The sequence below is a fragment of the Drosophila guanche genome, unplaced genomic scaffold, assembly GCF_900245975.1.
Source record: "Drosophila guanche unplaced genomic scaffold, DGUA_6, whole genome shotgun sequence".
In the NCBI taxonomy this organism is placed as follows: Eukaryota; Metazoa; Arthropoda; class Insecta; order Diptera; family Drosophilidae; genus Drosophila; species Drosophila guanche.
Genome location: NW_022995744.1, coordinates 11,351,008 through 11,376,741, shown reverse-complemented (window position 1 = coordinate 11,376,741; position 25,734 = coordinate 11,351,008). Strand labels below are relative to the sequence as shown.

Below are 25,734 nucleotides of genomic sequence, written 5' to 3'. Positions count from 1 at the left end.
TTACGCGTTGTTTATCTATTGATAGATCATAAACCAGAAACCACAAATAATCGCAAAATAATTGCCAGTGAAGTTCAATGAACCTGTCGCCCTCCTACCTAGCCATAAGCGGTGAGTGTTTCGACTGTTAGTGTGTGAGAGACCATCTATCAGTGTGTGTAAATAGACAAACTAAAATGGGGACTCTGACAAATAAATAGATGGGAGAGACAAGTACTGCCACAGAGTGAGAGGGAAAGAAAGAGATGGGAGCTTGTGTGGATATAAATATTTCGAATATAAATATGAGCTAAACGGAAAGTGGAACGGAACATGTAGTGTGACCAAACAAAAAAAAGACGAGACAATCATTGAGATATATAAAGTGAGTTGGAACTATCTCCCTCTCTCGCTCTCTCCCTCTCGCTATTTGTAGCAGTTTCCCTTGCATTTATCCTTCAACTTTGTCGAGCTCCGGTCATTGCTCCAGCTACCAGATTTCCCACAGCTCCAACCCACACCCAAAAGTTGTCACATGACGAAAAAAAACCACCTCAATTTTAAGGTTATCGCCAGCGCAGCGCCACCTAGCGGGGGGGCACACCAAAGAAGCATGGGATGGAGGGGGGAGGCCAAAACACTTTCGTTGTACATAGAGCGTAACCCCTAAAATTTTCAACCACCGAATGCCGAACCCCCAGTCGAACGACCGACCCGACCCGAGCATCCGGTTCGGCTTGGGGTTCGGGCCAGAGAGCTCTCATGCTGCTGCTGCTGCTGCTGCTGCTGCTGCTGCTGCTTGTGCCGCTGCTACTGCTGCTGGTAGCTTGATGGCCAACAGAGTTCAGTGCCCGGAAAGTAGGTCAAAGCAAAGTATTGGCTGGCCCACCCGCGCACCCCCAGTCGGGGAAAAGTGAAATGCACAAGGGGTGGTGTGGCTGGCTGAGGCTGTGGCTGTGCCTATGGCTGGGGGTGGATGTCGTCTGACAGGGCACAGGTGTCCCTTCCCCTGCGCCAGAGAATTTTGCGCCAATTTCGGTTGCTTTGGATGTCGATTTCTGCTTGGTGCCTGGCTTGCTTGGAGTTCAATGGACTCGTTCGAGGACAGAGCTCCACTTTGGACTTCTTCTTCTTTTACTTCTTCTTCCTGCTCTTCCTTTTGCAATGAAAGTGGTGCTTAGCATGGGTTGGGGGAGATTATTGGATGAATGGGTTTTTGGAGAGCTAAAGCAATTCCAACTGGCGTGGGTCTTGCATAGGAAAACCTTTGACTTTTTGTACAAGAAATGTCAAAGAATCAAAGCTAAAATGTGGAAATGCTCACACAACAGTCTATTATTCATACATCAAATGATTCGCGGAATCGAAATTCATAAAAGTTTTTCGCAGAACCATTTCAAACGATCTCTGGGAACCACCAACCTATTGATATTCAAAGCTATCTCCAGTGAGTCGTCATCTGCCCATCCATATTCCTCACCACTCCACTCTGGTCTTGGGTGTATCTAATCAGGAACAGCCCCTCCCACTGCCCCCTAGCCATATTGTGCACACATTTTTGACCAATTAAATGCATTGCATTTCCTTCCTGAGGTCACTTCCTCTGCCTGTGCCTGTGCCCCTCTCTTTCTCTCTTCTCAACAGCAGAAGCAGCGCCAACTGTTCCTAGGCACACAAATAGCTTCTCATTGTTCGCATTTGCTTTGGCACCGCGCTACCCATACCTCCCCTACACATATGTAATGCGACTTTATGCAAAACAAGAACAACAAATACGTTTTGCTGAGCGCCAAGTCAAGAGAGCAGAAGCACAAGCACACATGCACATGGACAGGCACTCTCTCGCACACTCTCACACGCAGCCAGCACTCTGATTCAGGCTGCTGTTCTGCTTCTTTAAGGTTATTGCAGTGCAATGTCCTCAATTGTTGGGTTGCCTTGGCTGCCTGCCTCTCTCCCTCCAGCTTCTCCGTTTCTCACACTCCTCGTCCCATGCTGTCGCTCCTTGGTTGTTCGTATTTTTTTTGTGTGTTGCGGGAGCTCAGATGTCCCTTTGCTGTTGTTGTTTTTGTTGCCGCTTCGATTGCAGTTGCCCTTCGGAGTGCAAAATGTGAAAGGTATTTCCGTTTTCGGCAGTACTCCATCATTCCCAATATCTCCCTCACTCTCTCTGGTTCATTCGCATTCTGGCTGTTACGCATAGAAATGTTCATTAGTAATTGTCAATATTAATGCGGGTACTAATGCCACCCGACCAATTATCTTGATTAGTGGATTACTAATGATTGAACATTTGGCAATTAGGAGTCAGTACACATGTCCAATTGGATCCTTGTTACAACAGCCAAACACTCCAGTGCAAGCCCACCTCCAATTCCAATCACAAAACCCACCCAAAACCCAAACCCAAACCCAAACCCACTTCCAAACAGAATTCCGCCCAACTCGAACAGCAAACTCAAACTCAAAGCAACAACAACTATTGCAAGGCGACCATGAAGCCAGAGAGTTGAACGAACTGAGCAGAGACACAGCAGCAGCAAGCAGTAGAAGCAAGCAGAAAGCAGCAGGCAGCAGGCAGCAAGCAGCGACTGCGACTGCACAAGTGACGTCAATGAGCGCGAGGCCAAATGGAAACGACTGGATGTGTGTGTGTGTTGCCTGTGTTTTCTGTGTGTGCGAGTGTGGGGGAGGATTCAGCAGCTCCCTTTTGCCACTGTGCCTACGTGCGGCTGACCTCGTGTTGCTTTTACTACGTTTAAGGAGTGTGCGAAGGGAAAGAGTGCAGAGAGAGAGAGAGAGAGTACGAGCATTATCCTTGCACAGTGGGTGTCAGTGGGACAGGGGAGGGTAGGGTACCGACTAGAGCATTGAACTCTGACCTGAATGGGCAGCCAGGCACATCAGCAGGTCGGTAGAAAGGGGGTTCTACGTACGTAATTTGAGCATAATTTATTTATGCCACATTTAATATTTTTGTCAGGTCTCCCCCCTCTCTCTTAGCCACTCAATTAGTAGGCAGATAGAGGTATAGCGGGCCAGCTGTCAAATAAACTTCAATTCGAAAACCAAAACTTCTTAGAATCGTATAGATAACGCAGATGTTGGATACCCTTGCATATCGATTCTCTTATGGTAGCTAATGCTTGCTCCACCCATAATACCCGCCCTTGGTAGAGTATAGGAACACCCGAGGAGACAAAGCCTAAGACCCTAAGCATGACGAATGATCGTTGAAAGAACTGTAAAACGCCATAAAGTTCCGGATCCGAGTGCGGTCTCCGCTCAGTCGCAGTCCCCCTTACAGGCACGTGCTAATTGCTTACGCATCGGAAGAGGGCAATGAAGAGAGAGCGAAAGAGAGTGAGGAAGAGGAACAGCCACAAAAAGCTTAACAAACGATCGACGTTATGACAGCAGATTAGGCGCTGCTTGAGGTGGGTCTGTGGGTGGCTGACGCATGCGAGAAAGAAGAAAAAGAATCACAACAATTAGGCAGCAAACAACAAAATAATGGAGTAAGAAGTAGCAAAGATAATTTTTGGGCGAAATTCCAAGCTGACAAGATCCCAATGACACGATTGTGTGGAAAAACTGTGGGAAATGTAATATAATAATCCTTATAGAAAAAATATTCTATTCAATTACCCTTTTCTATACCTTTGCCTCTTCTTAGTACCCTTTGTAGACCTTTTTGACCCCCATTTCCCTCAATCGCTGAGACCAGCGACCCACTCGAAGACAACTCCTCCGGCTGCTTTACGAGATCGTATTGATGTCAAGTTCTGACAGTAGCCCCACAGAATGGGACTTCAACGCTCCCGTCGAGTGGCCCAAACAAAGCACAACACAAACCACGAGATCTTGGTCAAGCAGTTCCAACGGAACGGGCGATCGTGCCAACAGGTAGGCGTTTCGGCCAAAATACAGGAAAGAGGGCAACACAGCGTCAGCTTTTGCGTCCCAGCCCGCGGCATAGATCCATTCATGAGCCAGCCCCCATCGATAGCAATGGCCAAAAGAAAATTATTTAACAGAGAGAATGACGCTGCGGATGACGTTGCGGATCAAGCAGTGTTTGGTTAGAGAGACGGACAGAGAGAGAGCAGCACAAGCAGCAGCAGCAGCAGCAAGTGTGCGCTGCCATGGTTGTGTGTGTGTTTGTGCGGCACTGCTGTGGACTGCTCTCACTTTCTTTTCAAACTTGTTATTCGCTTTGGCCGCTAACGAACAGAGTTCATTCACATTTGGCAGCCAGGCAGAAGACAGCGAGAGAGAGAGAGAGAGCGGCCCAGAGGCAGAGAGTTATCGCGCGAAATGGGCACAGCTGTTCGTTCGTTCGTTCCCGAAAGTTCGCTCCAGCCTGGCTCGAAGTTTGTTGCACTCCATCCAGCCTGGTTCGAACCGTGCTGCCGCTCCCGCTCCCAACCAGGTTCGAAGTTCGCGCTGCAGAAATGAGTGCAAATTTCCTGTAAGCCGAGTGCATTGAACTCTTTGCTCTCCTATTCTCTGAGCAAACTCCAGCAGCAAGGATTTGCTGCCCACTTTTAATTGCCAAAGATCTCCTTGAACGCATTTCGACAGCAAATGAATGTCCACCCCCTTCCAGCCACCATCCTCCATCCTCTTGGGGGCAGGCCACCTGAGGTTTCTGTGTCGTTGACCGACCCTCAGCCGCAGCAAAACCTACCGCGAGAGAGCGAACAGAATTTGCATGCAAAAATGCATTGAGAGCAGAGCGCCAGCAAACGGCTCTCACCGAAGCACAAACCGAACGAACCGAACCGAACTTAGTTTTCTCTCTTTCGTTCGTTCGCTTGCTTGTTCGGCTCGCGGTTCGGTTCGCGCGCGAGCTCGCTCACTCGCTCTGGCAGCTCCACATTTGGAGGTAGCTGACCGAAAAGTGGGTCACGACAATGGCGGGGTTCGTTGAACTGAACTGCTGCCAGTCAGCCAGCCAGCCAGTCAGCCAGCCAGCCAACCTCTGCCGCAGTCGCTGCCTGCTGCTGACGTCGTTGGCGTTTTGGGGGCTTTTATTTTTTGTGTGTGTTATGTTACGTACGTAGAGCATGTGCCAGAGCGAGAGGGGGCGAGGCTAGTGTACTTTTGGCTTCATAAAACGGAACAACAAATATTATTTAATATTTTTTGATAGTGATTAAATAATCAACATACTAGCTGAAGGGGTTGCGGGTATTAAGGGTTCACAGAAAGATAATAATATTTACACACTTTATTAATTAGTAGGGATTGTCGGGAAATATGGGTCAGTCGATCCAACAATGGGGCAGAACCATCTGGAAGTTCTATATAGAAATTAACCCAATTTTGGAGTACTGCTGCCCGCCGAAACCCGACTGCTTCTACATCTAAGATCCTCTTGGACCTGTCATACTTCTACTAGATGGAGGTCCCCCCACACTGCCTATCAATTAATCTTATTTGTCACTCATTTATCAAACACCACAACAAAGAAGGGGGGCTGGGGACCCCATATTTGTTATCAAACAAAGCGGATCAGTCAGGTGGCAGTGGCAGGAGGCAGTGGCTACCTGAGAAATCTCTGCTGCTGCTGCTGCTGTGGCGCGTAGGTGTTCCAAGAACTATGTACAACATCAACGGGGGCGCCTCTCCCCCGCCCCTACCCCACAAGTGCAGCGCAGCTGACAGAGGCCACATCTATTGTTAGCTGCGTTGCGTCGCTGCTGCTGTTGCTGCCACCGCTCGGAGTGAATGTCCTCTGTTGGCACACAAAAACAACAAGCAAAACAGAGACACACCGAGAGAGAGAGAGAGCGAGAGAGGAACCCACTGCCAGAGAGCAGACCCACTCTGAAACGGTTCGCAGGCGGCACACGAAGCTCCGACGAAGCACGTTACGGCGTGTGCTTGGCGCTTGTCTGTGGCTGTGGCTCCAACGCTGCTTTCATTCGCAAATCGCTCGTCGTCGCCATCGGTTGTGTAAAGAGCTAAGAAGAAGCTAAGAAAGAAAAGAAAAGAAAAGCGCGCGCCAAGAGCAAAAGAGAATTGAGTTGAAAATTTGGCGCTAAACAAATGTGTGCAACCAGCAACAGCAATAGCAAAATAATCACTTATTTTTGTGCGTGCCAGTGAAGTGCACTCCATAGAGAGTGAGCGAGAGAGAGAGAGAGAGAGATCTGAGTGAAGTGAATTATACTGAGAGCAAATGCAATGTTCCTTATTAGCAAATTGTAGATCCGCCAGCAACAATCGAGAGTTCAAGTGTCATTCGGAAGCCAAGCCAAAAAAATTAATACATAAATCTAGAGGGTAAAAATGCAGCAGCAGCAGCATGGCACCACCATAGTGCTGCTCTCGGGCATTGTCCCGCTGCAGCAGCAGCAATCGCACCCGCAACAACATCCCCAACAACAACAGCAGCAGCAGCAGCAGCGGCATGCCAAGAGCCAACAGCTGAAGCAGCAGCATTCGGCCTTGGTCAAGCTGTTGGAGTCGGCGCCCCTCCACAACAAGCAGCAGCAGCAGCAGCCACCGCAACGTAAAAGACTGAAAAACGAGGCAGCAAACGTGCCACACCACACCACACCTGCAGCAACACCAGCAAAGACAACCACCAGCAACAACAACAACCATAGTATTAGTCAGCAGCAGCAGCAGATCGTGTTGCTCCTGCAGCAAAAGCAAACGCAACAGCCAGCAGCGTCAGTGTCAGTGGCAGCAGAACGAGCGGTGGCAGCAACACCAAAGCCCGGTCTGCCAGATCTGAGCTCCAAAAATGACAGCGAATCGGGCATTGACGAGGACTGTCCGAACAGTGATGATGAGCCCCTGCTGACCACCAATGGCACGTCTCTGGGTGTGCCACTGGCAGCCGGGGAGGAGGGATACGAGCAGTATCAGTGTCCCTGGAAGAAGATCCGTTATGCGCGGGAGCTAAAGCAGCGCGAAATGGAACAGCAACAGCAGCAAGATCATCAGAAGGAGCAGCCAGCAGCAGTAGTAGGAGGAGCTGGAGTAGGAGCTGTTGTCCCGCCGACCGCCAGCAGCAAGCGTCATCCGCTGCACTGTGATAGCCCCTTTTCCGCGCAGACCCACAAGGAGATTGCCAATCTTCTACGTCAGCAATCGCAGCCCCAGCAGCAACAGCAACATCCTCAGCAGCAGCAGCAGCAGCAGCAACGTCGCGACAGCTCCGACAGCAACTGTTCGCTGCTGAGCAACTCCAGCAGCACCCATTCCGCGGGCAATGGCTGCACCTGCAGCAGCGACGAGCAGCTAATGGAGGATTTGGAGGCACAGGATTCGGGCTGCGATGATGAACTGTGCGAGCAGCACCACCAGCGCCAGGACTTGGACTCGTCGCAACTGAATCTGCTCTGTCAGAAGTTCGACGAGCACCTGGACACGGCCCTGAGCAATGGCAGCAATCCGGGGAGAGTGGCGGCAGCCACAGAAGATGCCGATGTAGGTTTACAGGCAGTTTAGATTTAAAGGGGATAACCATAACAGATTGGATACTAGTTTTTAGATTTTTGTTTAAATTTCATTGATTTCTAATGACAATTTTTCTTCTATTTCCATTTGCAGGGCTTTTTCCGTCGCTCCATTCAGCAGAAGATCCAGTACCGGCCCTGCACCAAGAATCAGCAGTGCAGCATTCTGCGTATAAATCGCAATCGGTGCCAATACTGTCGCCTGAAAAAGTGCATTGCCGTCGGCATGAGCAGAGATGGTAAGTGCCACACAACTTTACTCTCCACTTTACGTACGATACGATACGGTAGCATAATTACTATACGCACTGTTCCACTCTCCACACTCCTGTAAAATTCGTTAACATAACAATAAAGAGGAAGAGGGTGAGCAGCAGAAGATGGGGAGAGCAGAGACAGTGGGAGCACAAAATTGAGTCAAGCTCAAAAGCAACAACGAAACGGCAAACAAATTAGACGATGGCCGAATGAAGCAGCGATACGAGGGGCAACGAGACACGAGCCGAGTCGAGGGCCCGAAGCATAGTTGGGGTTCATTGACCAGCCATGAACGAAATTTCAGCTCATGCACATGAGCGTGTGTGTTTGTGTGTGTATGATTGTATTGCAACATATTGGAGCCCAATACTACTCATGATGTTTTTTTGTTGCTGCTTGATTTCACGGCAAAGTAAAAGTTGTGCTGGGGCACACAAACACTTTGTTTAAACAAATTTCCATCCCACACCCCCTGCCCCCTTACCAAACCCACCCGCATGCATGAATGATAGATTGAGAGCAGCCAGCCAGGCCCGCCAGAAGAGTCTTTGCGCCATTTCGAAATTGTGCCGAGAGTTGAATGAACGCACTTAACCCAATTCCATGAGCGAGGCCAGCCAGCTAGCCACCCACCCGCTCACTCTCTTTCTCTCTCTCTCTCTCTCTCTCTCTCTCTGACTACCGCTCTTGCAAACGTTTGTCAGTTGAGTTTTGTAATAATTTGTTTAAATTAGGCCTGCCTGCCCGGAAAATATTTACAGGAAATAGCCAGAGCCCAGCGATTATGAAACCAGCGTTAGCTGGCTGGTTCGTTCGTTCACTGTCTCTCTCTCTCTCTCTCCTGCTCTCGCGTCGTTCATTGACTTCTGCTGTAGCGCAGCGCAGCTCTGCTTTCGAAAACGAAAGTGGTTCATGCGATGCGTGCGCGAAAGAGTCAGAGATACTTTAGCTGGAGCTTGTTGTCGTATTGGTAAAATGTGGTGGGAGCATGAAAGACGTCGAAGGGGAGAGGCTGAGGCTGTGGCTGCTTTGTAGGCAGCAAGCACGCAGACGCGGCCTTTGTGTAACAGTTATATTGTCGCTTTTTGGGACTGTGCGGCCTGGCTGTGTTGTAATTGATGGATTAGATTTTGGTATTTTTTATGTGGAGCGCGTATGTGGGGGGAAAGTAACAAAATATACTACTTTTGGTTGGGAACTTACACACTCAGGCTATTTCCATGAGCTACATTTATTTTAACACCCAATTCTCAAATATTCATTTTCAAATTTATATCCCAATACATATATATAATTTGACCACCCATTAATATTCACTTTTTAATGGATTAATTTTTCGACATTTGTTGTCTTGATTTTGTTATGGCCGCTAGTTTATTAGCTGCTCGATGCCTTGTCACCATTGAAAGTCTCTCTCTTGCCAATTCGAAAGTCGATTAGTTTTTTAGCAAATCCTTGAACTAGTTCTAGGCAGCAAACAGCTAACCCCACAGAGCTAGCAAACCCGAGCTAGTGCCAAAAATACCAGCGCACAAAAATGCGACCGCCAAGTGCAAAACTCGAACTCGGTGGCAACAGGCAATGAAAATGAATCGAAAATACTACGAGACGAGGGGGTAAAAGCAACAAATTTCGAATTGTTTATAATAAAAATGACCGTGTGCTATTTAAGCGACGCCAACAGAGCAGTCAGCGTCGTCAGAGCAGCGTTCGCCTCGCATTGCTTGTCCCCCCTTATCTTTCAAGGAAAATTCAAATACAAATTTACCGAAACGAAGCCCTGAACGCTGTTTTTTTTTACAGTTATAAAACCAGCGCCGAGGACTGACCTAGAAAACAAAAAAAAAAGCAGCGTCGAATTAATATTTTACTTTATTTAAAAATTAAATATTGCTCCGAGACTCTGCGGACCGCACTGCTTTCACTTTCTGTGTGCCGAAACGCAACGTAATTGGCTGCCATTTCGAAACACTTTCTTTTTTCGGCTTTCATAATTTCTCGTCCAATAGTAATAGGGGCCATTTTGTTTTGTCGCTCTTTTTATTTTGTTATTTTCTGTTATTTTTTTTTGCTATTGCAAAGACACGAAAATACAACGCAAGAAATGAAAACGAAACCGAAATTTGGAGCGACACCCCACGCCCGTCCCTTTTGCTATGCCCCCTTCCCCACAGTCAGCCCAGTCGCAGCGGCGAGCAGCGAGTAGTTCAATGACCGCCGTGCCGAGCCGCGGCGCTGACGTGCAGCGAAACTGGGTCACCAGCGGCAGCGCTGCCAGGGCAGTGAAGGTGGTGGAGACTGTATCTGTGTATGTGTATCTGTGTGTGTGTGCATTGTTCGTTGTTTACTATCAGCAGAGCAGAAACACACACTCAAGCAGCGTACAAATATATCATCAGTATTTTACTTGTGTGTTTTTTTTTCTTCTCATTTTGCATTTGATTTTTGTGGATTTGCTTGGAAATTTATTAGTTCGCTTTTGCCGTGGGCAAAATAATGTTGGACTTTTTTGTTGTTTTACGAAATCTTATTTTATTTTTATTAGTTTTCACATGCTCACAAACACATGCATCACATGGTGATTTTTAATTGAAATGAACTTAAATTAGCGCGAGGTTGGAGGCAAATTGAAAGTAAATACATATGCAACACGAGCAACGGCCCGGCCCCGAGACAAGAGTGATGGTAGGGGCAGGGCGGGAAGGGAGGGGAGGGGAGGCGCAGCGACTGGGTTTTGGATACGATTAGAATATTCGAATATTCTCGTTCGAACAACGGAATGGAAAAGGCAGCTCAATATGTAGATAAATAGATATCTGAAGTTGGTTTAAACCGAGCAAAACCTAAAGAAGTGTTTGATATTTTCGTTGGGTTTTAATTATTGGTAAAACATATTTTAAGAAAAACTGATCGCCCTTTTTGTTTACTTTTATAGTAGCTTATCTATCGGTTTTTCTTGGTGCTAGTATTTCTTGTTAAAAAAACAAACATTGTCTTGTATCTCAGATCTAAATCACAGCTAAACAATTTGTAAGCCCATAGATAGCCACACCTACAAAAGCTGCAACTGCAGCGGCAACATGAACGTGGTGGGAGGGTAGGGGGCAGCAATTAGTTGCTTGGGTGTTCCACAAGCACATAAAATAATCAAACAATTGTCAATTATCGAAGGCACAGGCACACTCGTAGTCGCATATATAGGAGTGCTGCTGCTGTTGCTGCTGTTGTTGTCGCAATCATTATTATTTTGAGGCTACACACACACACACACACACATAGACTGAAACAGCAGCAGTGGAGGCAGGCAACATGCATGTAGATTTCGCCTTGCCTCGTCCGAGTCGTCGCGGCTGCGAGAGTGTTTTGAACTTTATTCAGGTCAATTACAAATACATTAAAATGCCAGTGCTACACAACACACACACACACACACACACACACTGCCGCTCGGGGCAAGCTGTTGACTAAAATAATATTGGAGGCTATACGAAAATTTACAATAAAAACGAGAACAAGGAGGAGACTAGCAGCAAGGTGCTGGGAGGGGATAATGGGCAGGGGGACTGGGGCAAGGAGTGCAGCACTTTGCAACAGTTCAAGGAGCCGCCAGCCCCCCATCCAGCGTGTGAGTGGGTGGCTGGTATGTGATGGGATGAGGTGAGGTGGGGCGCTGCAGAGAGCTTCAAGTACAATTTGCTAATGATGATGTTTTTTCTGCTGGATGATGTTGGACAATGATGATGACGATGAGTGAGTGGGTTGGGTGCTGCTCGAGGCAGCTGACAGTTGGTGAAGGTTTAGTGGGAGGGGATCCACTTAAAGGTTAAGCAACTGCACAGAAGGCTCTATGCCACCTTGAGCGACACAGTTTATGGTGCCACTGGAACCTTGAGAGGCTTTAGCTTTTCGTGCGTCACTCTCCCCAACTAATCCTTACAGATCGTTCCCCCACTCATATTATACAATTATCGTTTGCTCCCCTTTCCATGCACTGCGCCTAAGTGAAATCTTTTCACGCGTGTCACACTACAAAAGACAGAAAGAGAGAACGAGAGAGAGATAGAGTGTGCAAAGCAGAGGGGGAAGACTGCATCAACAAATTACTTGAGCAACGGCAGCTGCTCGACAAGTCTCTGTGGTCTTCTTTCTCTCTCTCTCTCTCTTCTCTCCTGCTGCCGCTTCTTTTTTTTTGTTGGTTACATAAAGTTACGCGTGCGTATGCTTTTGTCTGTTTGTGTGCGCGCCTGTGTTGGGCTGCCTTCACCTGCCATCAATTTTAACGGTGAAATTGCAAAAAGAAATAAAAAGAGCGCCAAGCCAGACCAAGCCAAGCAAACAGCACAACAAAACGAAGCCAAAAGAGATGCCAAAGCAAAGAAAAGCAACACAAAAGAAAGAAAAGAAAAAAAAAAGAGTAGCAAACGTAACAAACTTGTTTTACACGACGCTGCTGTGGCTGCTGCTGCTAACGTTGGCTGCGACGCTGGCGTCGCCTACTACGCAAGTTGAACCTTCAAAAGGTTCATTTACCCCATGCGATGGCTGCCGAGCGACAAAAGCCACCGAACGGGCAACGGGCATCGGGCATCGGGCGCCCGACCAAACACGAACCAACGACAGCCAGCAGTAGCAGCATAATGTTGGAGTAGGAGGGGATACCACCAGAGCGGGAGAAATAAAAAATGTACTTTCGCTTTTTTCAATGCCTCGGCGCCAAAAACTAGTTTCGAGCCGAGAGCAGAGCAGAGAGCTTAGAGCGTAGAGCAGGAGCATTGCAGCAATGTGCTGGTGCTGGTGGATGGCTGGCTGGCTGGCTGGCTCTCTGCTGACGTCGCGACGTTTTGGGCCACAGTTAAACGACCGAGCAGCGGCAGAGTTCAACGACTTTTGTAAAATTTCTCGAAGGTTTCGCATTGCAACATCAGCGACAGCGACAACGACAGAGGCAACTTGTTCGAAGCAATGCATTTGCATTGCTATCTCTCTCTCTCTATCTCTCTCCCGCTGACTGGCTTGCTGTGCTGAATGCTGTTCATTGCACCTCGGCCTCGTTTCGGCTTTTGCTCGGGCTCGCTCGCTGCAATTTTTGCACGATGCCGACGTCAGAGCGCGCCGCCCGAACCGAGTGTCTGAGAGCAAGCGAACGGGGTTCGCATGCATTTGTCGCCGAGTGCAGCGACTTTTATTTGGGTCAGGCACGGTCATTCGCCCCGCTGCGACTGCGACCGCGACTGCGACTATAGCAGGCAGCACAGTCAGCGCCTTGCATTTGAAAATAATTATCCACGAAATGGAATTATTTGCGTTGCGTATGCACGATCTCCCCTGGCACTGCCGCGCTACCGCTGCCTTTGCTTTTGCTTTTGGCTTTGCAATATGAAACGCAGCTGGAGCAGATGCGGATCAGTGTGACCCCATTTCGGCGGGTAACATGTTTATTTAGTATATTTTCTTGTTGTTGAACTTGCCGAGTCGGAGTAGTGTTGCTTGCTGCTTTCTGGAATGCCCATGGGGGTCAAGGGTGCATCGAACACAGATCAATAAATACTAATTGGTATATTTAGATATTTTGTATTAGTTTTTGAATAATCTTTCTGAATACTTTTCGCACATGGATCTGCTGAACATTTTCCGATTACGCATACGTCACGTTGCACAGCCCAAATGAGGCGATACCAAAAATTCCCTTGAAACGCAGAATGGTTCGTTGGGTGTGCGTCATTTTGCCTTTTGTTTGATATTTTATTTTGTCGTTTCGCTGTTGTTATTTTTCCACTTTATTGATGAGCATGAAACGAGCGCAACGGCGACCTTTTCAAGTAGAATTAATAATGTGGCACAGGGGCAAACGGCAGACCAGAGACCGACCCTCTCCCTGAACGATCCGTCGAGCGGCGATGTCATGTTGTTGTTGTTTTTTGTGTGTGTGTGCGATGTGACCTCCGCCCCACGAGAGCGACATTTCATTGAGGCATTTTCATGACCCACAAAAATCGTTGCACGAAGGCACAAAACATAAATATAAATAAACATTGTACGCGTAAATGTGGGAAAATGTTGGCTAGGGGGAGGCGGAACCATATGCAGATTGTTTTTCTTTTGTCTTCAGTTGAGAAATTTCCAGAAACTTCAAAACAAACAAAAAATGCTGGCTGGCTTTATTATTATTATTGTTATTGTTATTACGAGCATTACCCGCTTGTCCCCCTTTCTTCGGTATCGTTTCGTTTCGCTCGCTCTTTCTTTCTTGCTTTCCACACACTTCGATCGCTTACGCAAGCAGCGACAGCGACTGAGGCCAACAACAGTTGTGAGTCTGTCTGTCTGTCGCTTATGTGACTTTACGCAAAGCTCTGCTCTGCTTCCCTCCCCACTCTACGAAAAAGGTGTTTGTGAATCACCTTCCTACCCCAAAACCGAAAGTAGGCCTCCATACCTCTCTCTCTCTATCTCCGACTCGCCATCGTTTCCTGATTGCAACTGTGGCTTTGCTTCATCGCAGGGTGCATTGAACTCTCGCTGTGACTCTCTCTCTCTCTTCCATTTCTCTCTCTCTCTCTGCAACAAGTTTTGGATTTTGTTTGCTTAAAGCTTAGTGCCACAATTAGCGACCATTTCTCCGTAATTCAGGAAGTCTCAGCCAAACAAATGGCCCCCCAAATATAAATAACAACCAGAAATCATATGCCCCAACGCATTGAGAAAGCAACTTGATTCAGAGCTTTGTGGGGCGCAGCAGGAACAGGGAGGGTCTCACAGCTCAGAGAAAGTGAAACTTGTTAATTGGCTTTTAATTGCTGGCATTGTGCAGGGTCTTTATGGTGAATGTCAATTATTTGTGTGAGACACAAAATAAGTCAAAATTGAATATTTTACTGGTCTTTCTTCTGGAGTTTTTAGCCACAGACTTACATAAGTTTTGCCATGTCTTGGAAAATGAGTAGATATTTATTTACTGTCATAGCTGATCACAAATTGTCAGCCCATCTAGACCTAAAAGTTACAACAACAAAATTAGACCACCCCCAGAAATTGTTATCAAATCGAAAACATTTTCGGGCTTTTTCCAGTTGGGTTTTTTGTGCCTGCTTGGTCTTTAGCCCCAATATTTTCGTGGGGCTCTTATGCAACTCGAGTTTATAGGCCTACCTTCCCAGTAGCTGGTCAAGTTGCCCAATCGTCGTGGCCCGCTGTCTGTGTGTCTGTGGGTCTGCCGTCTGCTTTTCCACAACACACACACGCACGGAAATTTCTACCCGAAAAAGAGCCAAACAACTTTCACTTTTACTTTCGTCCAAAGCAACAGACACACAGAAAAGACGACCTCAATGGCTCATCGCTGAAATGATTATTAAATTTTGTTGTTTGTCTGTTTGTGTTGTTGCTCGTTGCTCGTTGTGTTGGCCCCATTCCAGCGACTAAGTTCATTGACCACGGGAACTTCCCCATCACACATCGTTTCGGATTCGATTCCAAGCCATGACAAACTCGAAAAGTTTGAATAAACAAATGAATTGGAGTGGAGTATAAGCAAACACATGAGTCAGTGGGGGGTGCGGGTTGACAATCAGTGAGTCATAAGTGAACCAAATCCTTGGCTAAAGATCTATCACAAGTCTCTTGGGCAGAAGCAGAAGCACAACGTGACTGGTGGCAGGTTAGCGATGGAGAGAAGTAGGTGGATTGTGGGAGGGGTCGCGTCACAACCCTCGACTGCCGCCAGACGGGGCCAGCGGCGTCATAAATTATACACTCAAGCGTGAAACATTAAGATTCATTTAAATACATGCAATATGTGTCCCTCCTTACTGGCCTCAGCCTCCAGACCAGCCCAGTTTTTACACCAGCCAACATGACGTATCGGCTGAGGGGGAATGCATTCACAGTCAACTAAAATCGCGCATACGCACCGTTCAAATCCTACAAACAACAAAATATCAATCAAACAAAAACCAAGTATGAGAAAAGCTCTACCCCAAAGCTTTACGCGCTCTTAAATGTAAAACTCAACACACTAGCGCGCTCTTTCGGTGTGTTGAAAAGCTTTGCGCCGAAGCTTAAGAGAGCTTTCCAGTAATGTGCCAAAGAGTATAAATTTAATGCTTTCTGCTCTCTCTTAAACGCGCTCTCTGCCTTCAGCATTTCAGTTTGTTTTTGATGGCGCGAACATTGAACTTTTGTGGAAGGCAGGGCAGATGTTGTTGCAACCAGAAAGGGATGGAGCATACATAAAGGAGGCAGCAAGCTTATCACGAAAAGCTTATCATAGCTTGAACTTGAACACAAGAGACAAGAAAGTGTTGAAAATCGAGGAGAAATTTAACAAATTAAAATAGTACAAATTAAATGCCAATAAATTAAATTAAATATAAATAAATTATAAATGAAAACGGCAATAACCGATGATTAAACCTTATCACAGTTCGCTCAGAGCAACCGAGGCAAGCTTTACACTCCCGCTCTTAAGAGCGGCGCTCTCTCGCACTCTGTCTCTGGCGGCTCTCTGTTTTGTGCTGCTGCTTCGCCGCTCAGAGTTGCTTTTGCTGCCGCCTGCCTGTGCATTGCTTTGGTATATTCGGTGACGTGCTGCGGCGTTTACAGTTATTCGCGTTCGAGATTTTGTCGAGTTTTGTCATGTCAGCGGAGGAGCACTCACATTCAGCTACAGATTCAGATATTTGAGCATTGAGCCCGCCCGAGCCGCCACAAGAAGAACGCGAGTGTTGACCAAACCAAAAAGAAATAAATACTAAATAAATTAACAACTAAAGTAAATGACGAAAAGTCGACCAAGTCTCAACAGCCGCACACACCAAAAGCCACCCACACTACCCACACCCGTTGTCTGGATTACGCGCTAAATGAAACAACAAATCCAAATAAATATTAAATTAAATATCTAGTAAGAATATTTAATACAAATTCCAAAAATTAAAATTAATTGTGAAAATTGATAAAGTTCTTACAAGCAAAAAGCAAAGAAAGTTCCTGCAAACAAAACAAAAAAACGAAACTAAAGCATAGAAAATATACAACAAAGTCTTGGAAATTAGTGGAAAATATTTAAGAAAACATCAAAAAATCAAAAAATCAAAAATAAACATAGAAATACCTAGAGTGTATCTGTATCCCTCGCTGCGAGGCAAGAAAGTTAAACCAAATAGAATCAAGTTGCAGTTTTTCCCCTCCCGAGTGTGTGCCAAAAAACAAAGCAAAATTAAGCCAAGCCAAGAATTATTCATGAATACTCGAATGAGTGGTGCCCAGCAGAATCTCATAGGGAGAAAAGTGTAAACCAAAAAATATTTTGGAATACAACACACAAAAAATACCCAATAAATATTTCGAAACAAAAATTTACGCTTAAAATGGGCGAAGAACTGCCAATACTGAAGGGGATACTCAAAGGCAATGTCAACTATCACAATGCGCGTAAGTTTCCATACAAAGATCTCAGAGATCAACTCGGAACTCCATGGAGTTAGAAAGTGAAAGAAATTTCCCCCTAATGCTCCAACTGACACAGTTTACCTCCCCTCCACACTCACCCCACACACCACACCACATCTCAACGCTTTCGGTTTCCAAAAAATAAAAATAAAAACTCGAAAAAAAATGAACTCCCATAGATGCTCTCGGCTTTGACTTTGATTCGCTTCTTTTTGTGTTGTTTTCTCGTGCTGTTTACCTTTTTTTCGAGCGCCATTGAGTGTTGACCTCGTTTTTAAACAGACAATAATTTGTGCGGCTCGTCGACTGCGGCGGTGGCTGCTGCGGCTTGCTTGCCGCGGAAGAGCTTTAAACTTGAAACGCAGCTTCGGTGAAGTGAAGTGAAGTGAAGGCTGGCAACACTACGCTGCTGCGCCGCTTGCTATTTTCTAAAAGAGTGGCAGCAGCAGCAGTGACAGCGCCGCATGTTTGACCAACTTTCTTGGAAAGTTGGGACTCGCAGCAGCGTTGACGGCGGCGCAGCGCAGCTCGCTCTAATTTCTACGCGCAGCCGCAGCGACGACGACTGTCGACTGCCCGACTGCCAGCAGCATTTCATTTTCCATTTCATTTGACCTGGATTTCGCCCTGCCAGTCAAGTGGGTCAATTTCTCGCAGTGTAGCCTGCGCTGGGAAAAGTGTAGTGAAAAATCAGCAAAAGAGCGAACCAGCCTCGCGTCTCGTCTCGTCTCGTTTCTGTTTCACTTTTTCTGTGGTGCGCCAGTTTTTTGTAATTTTGTCTTTTATTCGTAGCCGAGTGAAATGTTGTACAAATTTCTTTTGACATTGAAAAAAGGAAACCCCAACTAAGCCCACTCCAAAGCTGAGCCGAGAGGAACCACTTTAGACTCTAGAAAATGGCTAAGCTGGAAATGCTCTTTCCACTCCCTCAACTTCATTTTTTTGATGCTGGCAATGCTTCTCTTTGGCTGCTGTTGCCCTCTTTTCCTCTTGGTTTTTGTTGTTTGTTGGTGCGAAAAACGTGACCGCAAACGTGTCGCAAATGTGTCCCATCTCTGTCGCTCTTGCCTGTCTCCCTCTCTCTTCTGGCTTTTTGGTGAAATGTGAAAGTTCACCCACATACAAATGCTGTTTTTTTTGTGTTTAAAAATCTAAAAAAAGAGAAAGTGTAACAAGCCAGAAAACCAAAGAGAAGAGTGGAGCAGCAGCAGCTGAGGCAATGACCCACTTTCAAGGGCACTAAATTGCAGGAGAGACTGAGTACCGGTACAGGGACGGTAGGGACACTTCCTGCGTGACAAGCAGGACGACAGCAGCAGCAACAGCTGTCCCTTTGCACCTGCCAGCCACAGCAATGAAGCGTGTAATTGATGGAAGGCAATTGCCAGGCAGGGGGGCCCTTCCACGTTTACCTTTACGATATAAACTTAAGTTTTAACCAGCGATTACCTGAAACTAACCTCACCATCTTTTGTCTCTGTCTTTGCAGCTGTGCGCTTTGGTCGCGTGCCGAAGCGAGAGAAGGCGCGCATCCTTGCCGCCATGCAGCAGAGCACACAGAACCGGGGCCAGCAGCGTGCCCTGGCCACAGAGCTGGACGATCAGCCCCGTCTGTTGGCCGCCGTCCTGCGCGCCCATCTCGAGACGTGCGAATTTACCAAGGAGAAGGTTTCGGCCATGCGGCAACGGGCCCGCGATTGCCCCTCCTACTCGATGCCAACATTGCTGGTAAGTCTAAAAATCAAGATTACAATCTGGCAAAGATCGTAAATAGCTCGGAAAAGGTTGCAGCGTAGGCAGTAGCTCTCAGACAGTCATATTTCCGGGGCCGCAGCGACATGTATTGACATCCACAAAGAGATAGATAGATAGGGAGAGAGAGAGATCTCTGAGATATCAGACTCGCGGCATTTGGCTGGGTTAGTCATGCGCCAAGGTGAACCTGTTTGCATGATTCTAAACCAGGAAATCGGTGGCATGGCATGGCATGGCATGGCTCGCACGTATCGCTCCGCTTGCGCGCGCTGTTCTTGCAAGACCTCCACATGGCCATTCGGACAGACATTGGAAGTGCGGCAGCGGCAGCGACAGCGACAGCGGCAGCGGTTTGGGGTCAAATTCTATATGAAGAAAAACCTGTCAATGTCAAATTTATGACGTCCAAAAGTCTGACGGACAGCCAGCCGACAGTTTGAATGATAAATGGTGTGTTGGCTGTAAAACTCAACTTTTGTTTGCATTTGGATGTTTATTTTATCTAGAGCCGAGGAGTGACGTCACTGTTTACGTGCGACGCGGGGTCAGAGCAAGTAGATCTGCTAGATTACTAGATCGGAACAGCGATGGAGGGTGGTCACTGGGTGTACGGGGAAGTGGAAGCAGTATGAGCCACATGAGGGTTAAGCCACCGCTATGCTGGACATTTGCACAGGGTTTACTTATGCCAAAAATTCCCCCCGTTGAAAGCGATCGCGATTGTCGAAATGGCAACAAAAAAAGCGATAAAGAAAAACGTGTCGCAACAACAACAAAATGTCAAAGCAAAGCAACAAAAAAAAACACACAAATTATACAAATACAGTTCTAAAGCTCAAGGTCAAGCGCAGCGTCATTATTAATGAAAGCACACACACAAACACACACACACACACACACACACACACACACGTAGGGGAAACAAAGCGCTAGATAGAGAGTGCGAGGCAGAGACGGCGTGTTAGAAGAACAGACAGTCGGTGAGGGGTGGAGGAGTGGTAGCGCTCAGACAGGCACATGCGTTGGTCATTTAAATAAATTATTATTAAAATATTTAAAAGCGTCGAAGCAGCGGAGATAGAATGAAAGAGTTAGTGCAAGACAGACAGGGAGGGGCAGAGACGCAGAGGTCAAAAGAATTTCAAATTCAGCTGGAGAGTCACAAAAAAATATAAATAAATAAGACATGGAAAGAGCTCGTATAGAGCGGCAGTTAGTACAAGATAAGCTCAATGATTCCTCAAAGGAACAGCAGACTAAGGACAGACTATCAGAACATTCATAGAAAGGCGCACACATACAGAATGGTAGACCAGACCCCACACTGCGCCAACGACCTTCGGGCCAAGCTATTTTTTAACCTTGGTTGGAATGAAACGAGCACGCTGGTTTCCTTACCCCTTCCCTGCAGCACATACGGCTGCAGTTGATATTTCTTTCCCCACCCTCCGCGCACTACAAATGAGTAAACAATAATAACACTAAAAAAATGCACTCAAATATGCATAAAATGTGAGGGAATAATATGAGGAAGCAAAATATGCCAGCCGACAGAGACAGAGAGAACAGATACAGATGGAGATAGAGATAGAGATAGCTAGCGAGAGAGAGATAGAGAATGTCAGGTGGTTCATGGGAGGGGGAATACGACACGTAATATGTATGCGACGTACAGATGCAAAAAAGCAATTGCGTTATGACGGAAGGCGGAAAACGGAAAACGAACGGCAAAAGGAGACAAGGTGCAAGGTGAGGGTTGAAGAGACATGATCACCTCTACGCTTCCCTTTGTTGTCTGTGTGTAGATTAGCCCTAACAAGTAGATTATTCAATCCATACCTCGATTGCCCCTCCCTCTATGGCCGCAAAGAGCGAATTCTGGGGAATTATTTTTGGCAAACAATTTGAAGGTCTTGTGATACGCCGGCAGCCGACATGGGACGGGGAAGCGCCGTTCGGCTGGGGGGCTTTACTCATAAATAGCCGCGTTTTATATAGCCTCCCCAGTCATTAGTATTTTTCGCAAAAACCCGAAAACTATTTCCGCTTTTGCGCACATGAAATAATATTTCTAGAACCATATCAAAGACAAGAGAAAGCAAAGGCCTGGGACTCGAAGGTTCGCATACCCTGGGAAACATTAAGGGCAACAGCCATTAAAGAGAGATAAAGATGCCATGCAAAGGGTATCCACAAAACGAATCCTACGGTACCTGGGGAGAGCTGACGCTGACGCAGACTTTGACGCCGACGTTGGCGCATACCAAACGACGACGTCAAAGCGCCAAGCGACCGGCAAAAAGAACCGAAAGGAAAGAAGAGAGAGCCACACGAAACGGTCTCTTCTCTTGTTCTTTCGCTTCGTCGCCGGTTGCCGGTCGGCATTTGTTGTTTCTGTGAGAAATAGAGAGAGGTGCAAAAACACTTTCAAGGTTAATCTGCAGACAGATTTTTATTTCTTTTAAATAATCCACACGGCGCAACGTGGAAATAGAAGCGAACACACAGACACGTTTGCCTGCATGTATGAAAATCCAAACATAAATTAAAAATTAAGTCGATGAGAAGAACAATAGTTAGAGGGAGGGGAGGGGAAGGGAAGGGTCATGCTGTGTGTGTGTGTGTGTGTGTGTGATATCGGGGCACGTTCACTGGGCGGGCGGCTGTGGCGCATGTTCATGTAACTGAAACCCGGAAAGCCAAATGGCGGAATAACATGAACAGTCCCCGTCCCGCTCCCCCCACCTACACCACGAACACGCGCCAACACACCACAACAGCAACCCGGAACCTTGAACTCTAGTTCGTCGACCTTGGCGGGTAATGTCAGGCCACACACACACACAGGCAGCGTATGAAAGCTCCCAGAGAGAGCACTAAAAACCGCCCCTAGAAACTACAAACAACAAAAACTAACAGAACAAACGAAAGCTGACGTCGTTAGGGCGCTTTTTCTCTCTGCCTCTCGCTCTCCTTTGGTTTAGCAAAAGCTACCAGCGTATAGGGAAATGCGACATTTGATAAATGGGAGAGAGAGAGAGGCAGAGAGCGAGGCTGGGTGGGCGTTGCGGAAGTCGAAATAGTTGTTGATTATTGATTTAAACGATAAGTTTGTAAGAGAGCAAGTGGGAGCAGTTTCAGTTCGCTGACCTTCGTGTGCCAAGCGAGCAATGACGTAAGAACGAGCGATTGTGTGGCAGTGAGATGCAACAGCTATTAATATTTATCTTCTCTTCCTTTTTGCAGGCCTGTCCCCTCAATCCCGCCCCCGAGTTGCAATCCGAACAGGAGTTCTCGCAACGCTTCGCACACGTCATTCGTGGCGTGATCGATTTTGCGGGCATGATACCCGGCTTCCAGCTGCTCACACAGGACGACAAATTCACGCTCCTGAAAGCGGGCCTCTTCGATGCACTGTTCGTGCGTCTGATCTGCATGTTCGACTCGTCGATCAACTCGATTATCTGCCTGAATGGGCAGGTGATGCGTCGCGATGCCATCCAGAATGGGGCAAATGCCCGCTTCCTGGTGGACTCCACGTTTAATTTTGCGGAGCGCATGAACTCGATGAACCTCACAGATGCCGAGATTGGCCTCTTCTGCGCCATCGTCCTGATCACACCCGATCGCCCGGGACTGCGCAACCTGGAGCTCATCGAGAAGATGTACAGCCGCCTCAAGGGCTGCCTGCAGTATATTGTGGCCCAGAATCGGCCCGATCAGCCCGACTTTCTCGCCAAGCTGCTGGAAACGATGCCGGATCTGAGGACCCTCAGCACCCTGCACACCGAGAAGCTGGTCGTCTTCCGCACCGAGCACAAGGAGCTGCTGCGTCAGCAGATGTGGAGCATGGAGGATGGACAGGATGGATCCTCTGGCAAATCCCCAGCCGCCAGCTGGGCCGATGCCATGGATGTGGAGGCGGCCAAGAGCCCCCTGGGCTCTGTGTCCAGCACAGAGTCGGCGGATCTCGATTATGGTTCACCCAGCAGCAGCTCATCCATGCAACAGCAGCAGCAGCAGGTGGGTCAGGCTTCCGCCTCACCGCCGCAACCGTCGGCATTGGCCAGTTCGGCCCCACTTCTGGCGGCCACCCTCTCGGGCGGCTGTCCTCTGCGCAATCGCGCCAATTCCGGCTCCAGTGGTGATTCCGGTGCCGCCGACATGGACATTGTCGGCTCGCATGCGCATCTCACACAGAACGGCCTGACAATCACGCCCATTGTGCGGCACCACCTCCAACAGCAACAGCAACAGCAACAGCAGCAGCAACAGCCCCACCCCCACCACCAGCAGCAGCAGGCGCACGCCCAGCAGCAGCAGCAGCCACATCCCACGCAGCAGCATCAGCACCAGCAGCATCCGCAGCTGCATCACCACCTAACAGCGGGAGCAGCGAGTCGCTACCGTAAGCTGGACTCGCCCACGGACTCTGGCATCGAGTCGGGCAACGAGAAGAACGAATGCAAGGCCGTCTCCTCGGGCGGCAGCAGCTCCTGCTCCAGTCCCCGTTCCAGTGTGGACGATGCCCTCGATTGCAGCGACGCGCAGGTGTCCGCCGCCCAGGCAGTGGCCGCCGTCAATCCGCAGTTGAGCGTGGTGGCCGTCTCTCCGGTCCGCTCGCCCCAGCCCTCGAGCAGCGCTAATCTGCATCTGAAGCGCCAGATTGTCGAGGATATGCCCGTGCTGAAGCGCGTGCTGCAGGCTCCTCCACTGTACGACACCAATTCCCTGATGGACGAGGCCTACAAGCCGCACAAGAAGTTCCGTGCCCTGCGCCATCGCGAATTCGAGTCCGCAGAGGCGGATGCCAGCAGCTCCACCCACAGCCTCGGCGCACTCAGTCCTCGCCAGAGCCCAGTCCCGGCCAATGTTGCCACGCCGCCGCCACCATCGGCAGGCATGACGGGAGTTTCAGGCCCGGCCCAGAGCCAGCTGCATATGCACCTGACACGCGGCAGCCCCAGCAGCAGCCCCCAAGTGCAGGGACCCAAGGTCTCGATGGCAAGCTCCCACTCGGTGCTGGCCAAGTCGCTAATGGCAGAGCCACGCATGACGCCCGAGCAGATCAAGCGTAGTGACATTATCCAGAACTATCTGAAGCGCGAGCCGGGCACCACCGCAATGGCCAGCAGCACCACCTCCTCCTCGGCGAGCATTGGCGGACGCAGCCCGAGCAGCCACTGCGCCTCACCCTCTACCAGCAGTCCGCCGCCGCCGGCCCCGCAACGTTGGGGCAGCAGTTCGGTGATCACGACCACCTGCCAGCAGAGGCAGCAGTCGGTGTCGCCGCACAGCAATGGTAGCAGCAGCAGCAGCAGCTCTTCCAGCTCCAGCTCCTCCTCGTCGTCCAGCTCCTCATCCAGCAACAGCAACAGCAACTGCAGCTCCAGCTCTGTGGGCAGCTGCCAGTATTTCCAGTCTCCGCACTCCACCAGCAGCTCCTCGGTGGCAGGCACAGCCGGCAACGGCGCTGGTGCAGCCACAGCCTCCTCCAGCCCCCTGCTGGAGCTGCAGGTGGACATTGCCGACTCGGCCCAGCCCCTCAACCTGTCCAAGAAGTCGCCAACGCCGCCGCCCAGCAAGCTGCACGCCCTCGTGGCTGCCGCCAATGCTGTGCAGCGTTACCCCACACTCTCGGCCGATGTTACGGTGACTGCCTCCAGCGGCGGTCCACCCTCGGCGGCGGCCAGTCCCGCGCCGAGCAACAGTCCGCCAGCTGTGGCGACCGCGCACAAGGTCATGTTGGAGGCATAAGCTGGGAGCCTGTAGGCCTTGAGGTAAAGAAGTTGAAACAGAGACTGACACTGGTCCTTAGGGGGATGCGATGGATAGCGAGCGGGAGAGGGAGTGTGGAGAGCAGAGGGGATTAAGTTATTTTGAAGAGTTTCGAGAGAGAGTCTTGTACAAAGATTGGGAAAGGGGAATGCAACCAGTAACGATGGAGTAAGAGAAAAACTATATTTAAAGTGAAGGAGAAGCAGCAGAGAAACAGAGGAAAAACTAAAAGTTATTAATTTAAACCCAAGCTTGAAGGTATTACCAGGAGGAAGCCAGAGACAGCGAGAGAGAGAGAGGAACATGCATATATATTTTAGCAGTTAAACTTTAAAGTAGAGAACGAAGAGTTCCCGATCCCCCCTTTTCCCCTCCACCCAATCAGAAACCCCCGATTGTTTTTATACGTTTTAAGCACTATTGTTGTATATATTAATTAATTATTTTACATTTAACTTATGCTTACGGTTTAGTTTGTAGGTGCAAAAACTACTTTTGCTTTTTGGATGTTTTTTGAAAAAACTGCAAATTATTATTATTATTATATTATGATTATTAAATATTAAAACAAACAAAAAAACATAAAAAACAAATCAGTGTGAAGTTTTATTGTGCGATCTCCGAAAGGCAGTTTGGCCACAAATTACGATTCATTTTTTATGAATTTTGACTAATTTTATACGAAACTTGTTATAGTTTTTTCTCCCTTCCCCTTCCTCCCTCTATCTATCTATCCGTATCTGTAGCTATCGTTTTGTAATTTCCCTTGGCACAAAAGAACACCCCCTCCCCCTACAATTATTCGTATGGGGTGAAAAATATTGTTTTCTAATTTTAAACAAAACCTACCACAAAAAATACAATTATATGGATGGAAAATCAAACGAAAAATGCTTAAAAAAATGATGGAAAAAGTAAAGAGAGCGGAAACCCAACGTTAAATATATTTGTTGTGTACATAGTTAAATGTTAAATTAAACAAAACAAAAACCATATTTAAAGCGTACATCTAGAAACACGTAAATATAAATGCTTCAAC

At 48.0% G+C, this 25,734-nt stretch overlaps 1 protein-coding gene across 6 annotated transcripts in view; it reads left to right on the top strand.

Annotated features, from left to right (window-relative positions):
- Positions 1-25,686, top strand: part of LOC117580278 (ecdysone-induced protein 75B) — a 98,797-nt gene extending 73,111 nt beyond the window's left edge. For 4 of the 6 annotated variants that reach the window (XM_034266732.1, XM_034266735.1, XM_034266736.1 and 1 more), the window contains 3 exons: positions 7,549-7,693; positions 18,652-18,890; positions 22,164-25,686. In XM_034266732.1, coding sequence (XP_034122623.1) covers positions 7,549-7,693; positions 18,652-18,890; positions 22,164-24,674 — 2,895 coding nt within the window. In that variant the 3' untranslated portion in view covers positions 24,675-25,686. Of the gene's footprint in view, positions 1-6,261; positions 7,426-7,548; positions 7,694-16,811; positions 17,145-18,651; positions 18,891-22,163 lie in introns of those variants that run through there. The other 2 variants (XM_034266733.1, XM_034266737.1) reach the window with 2 other exon arrangements.
- Positions 25,687-25,734: the final 48 nt, after the last annotated feature.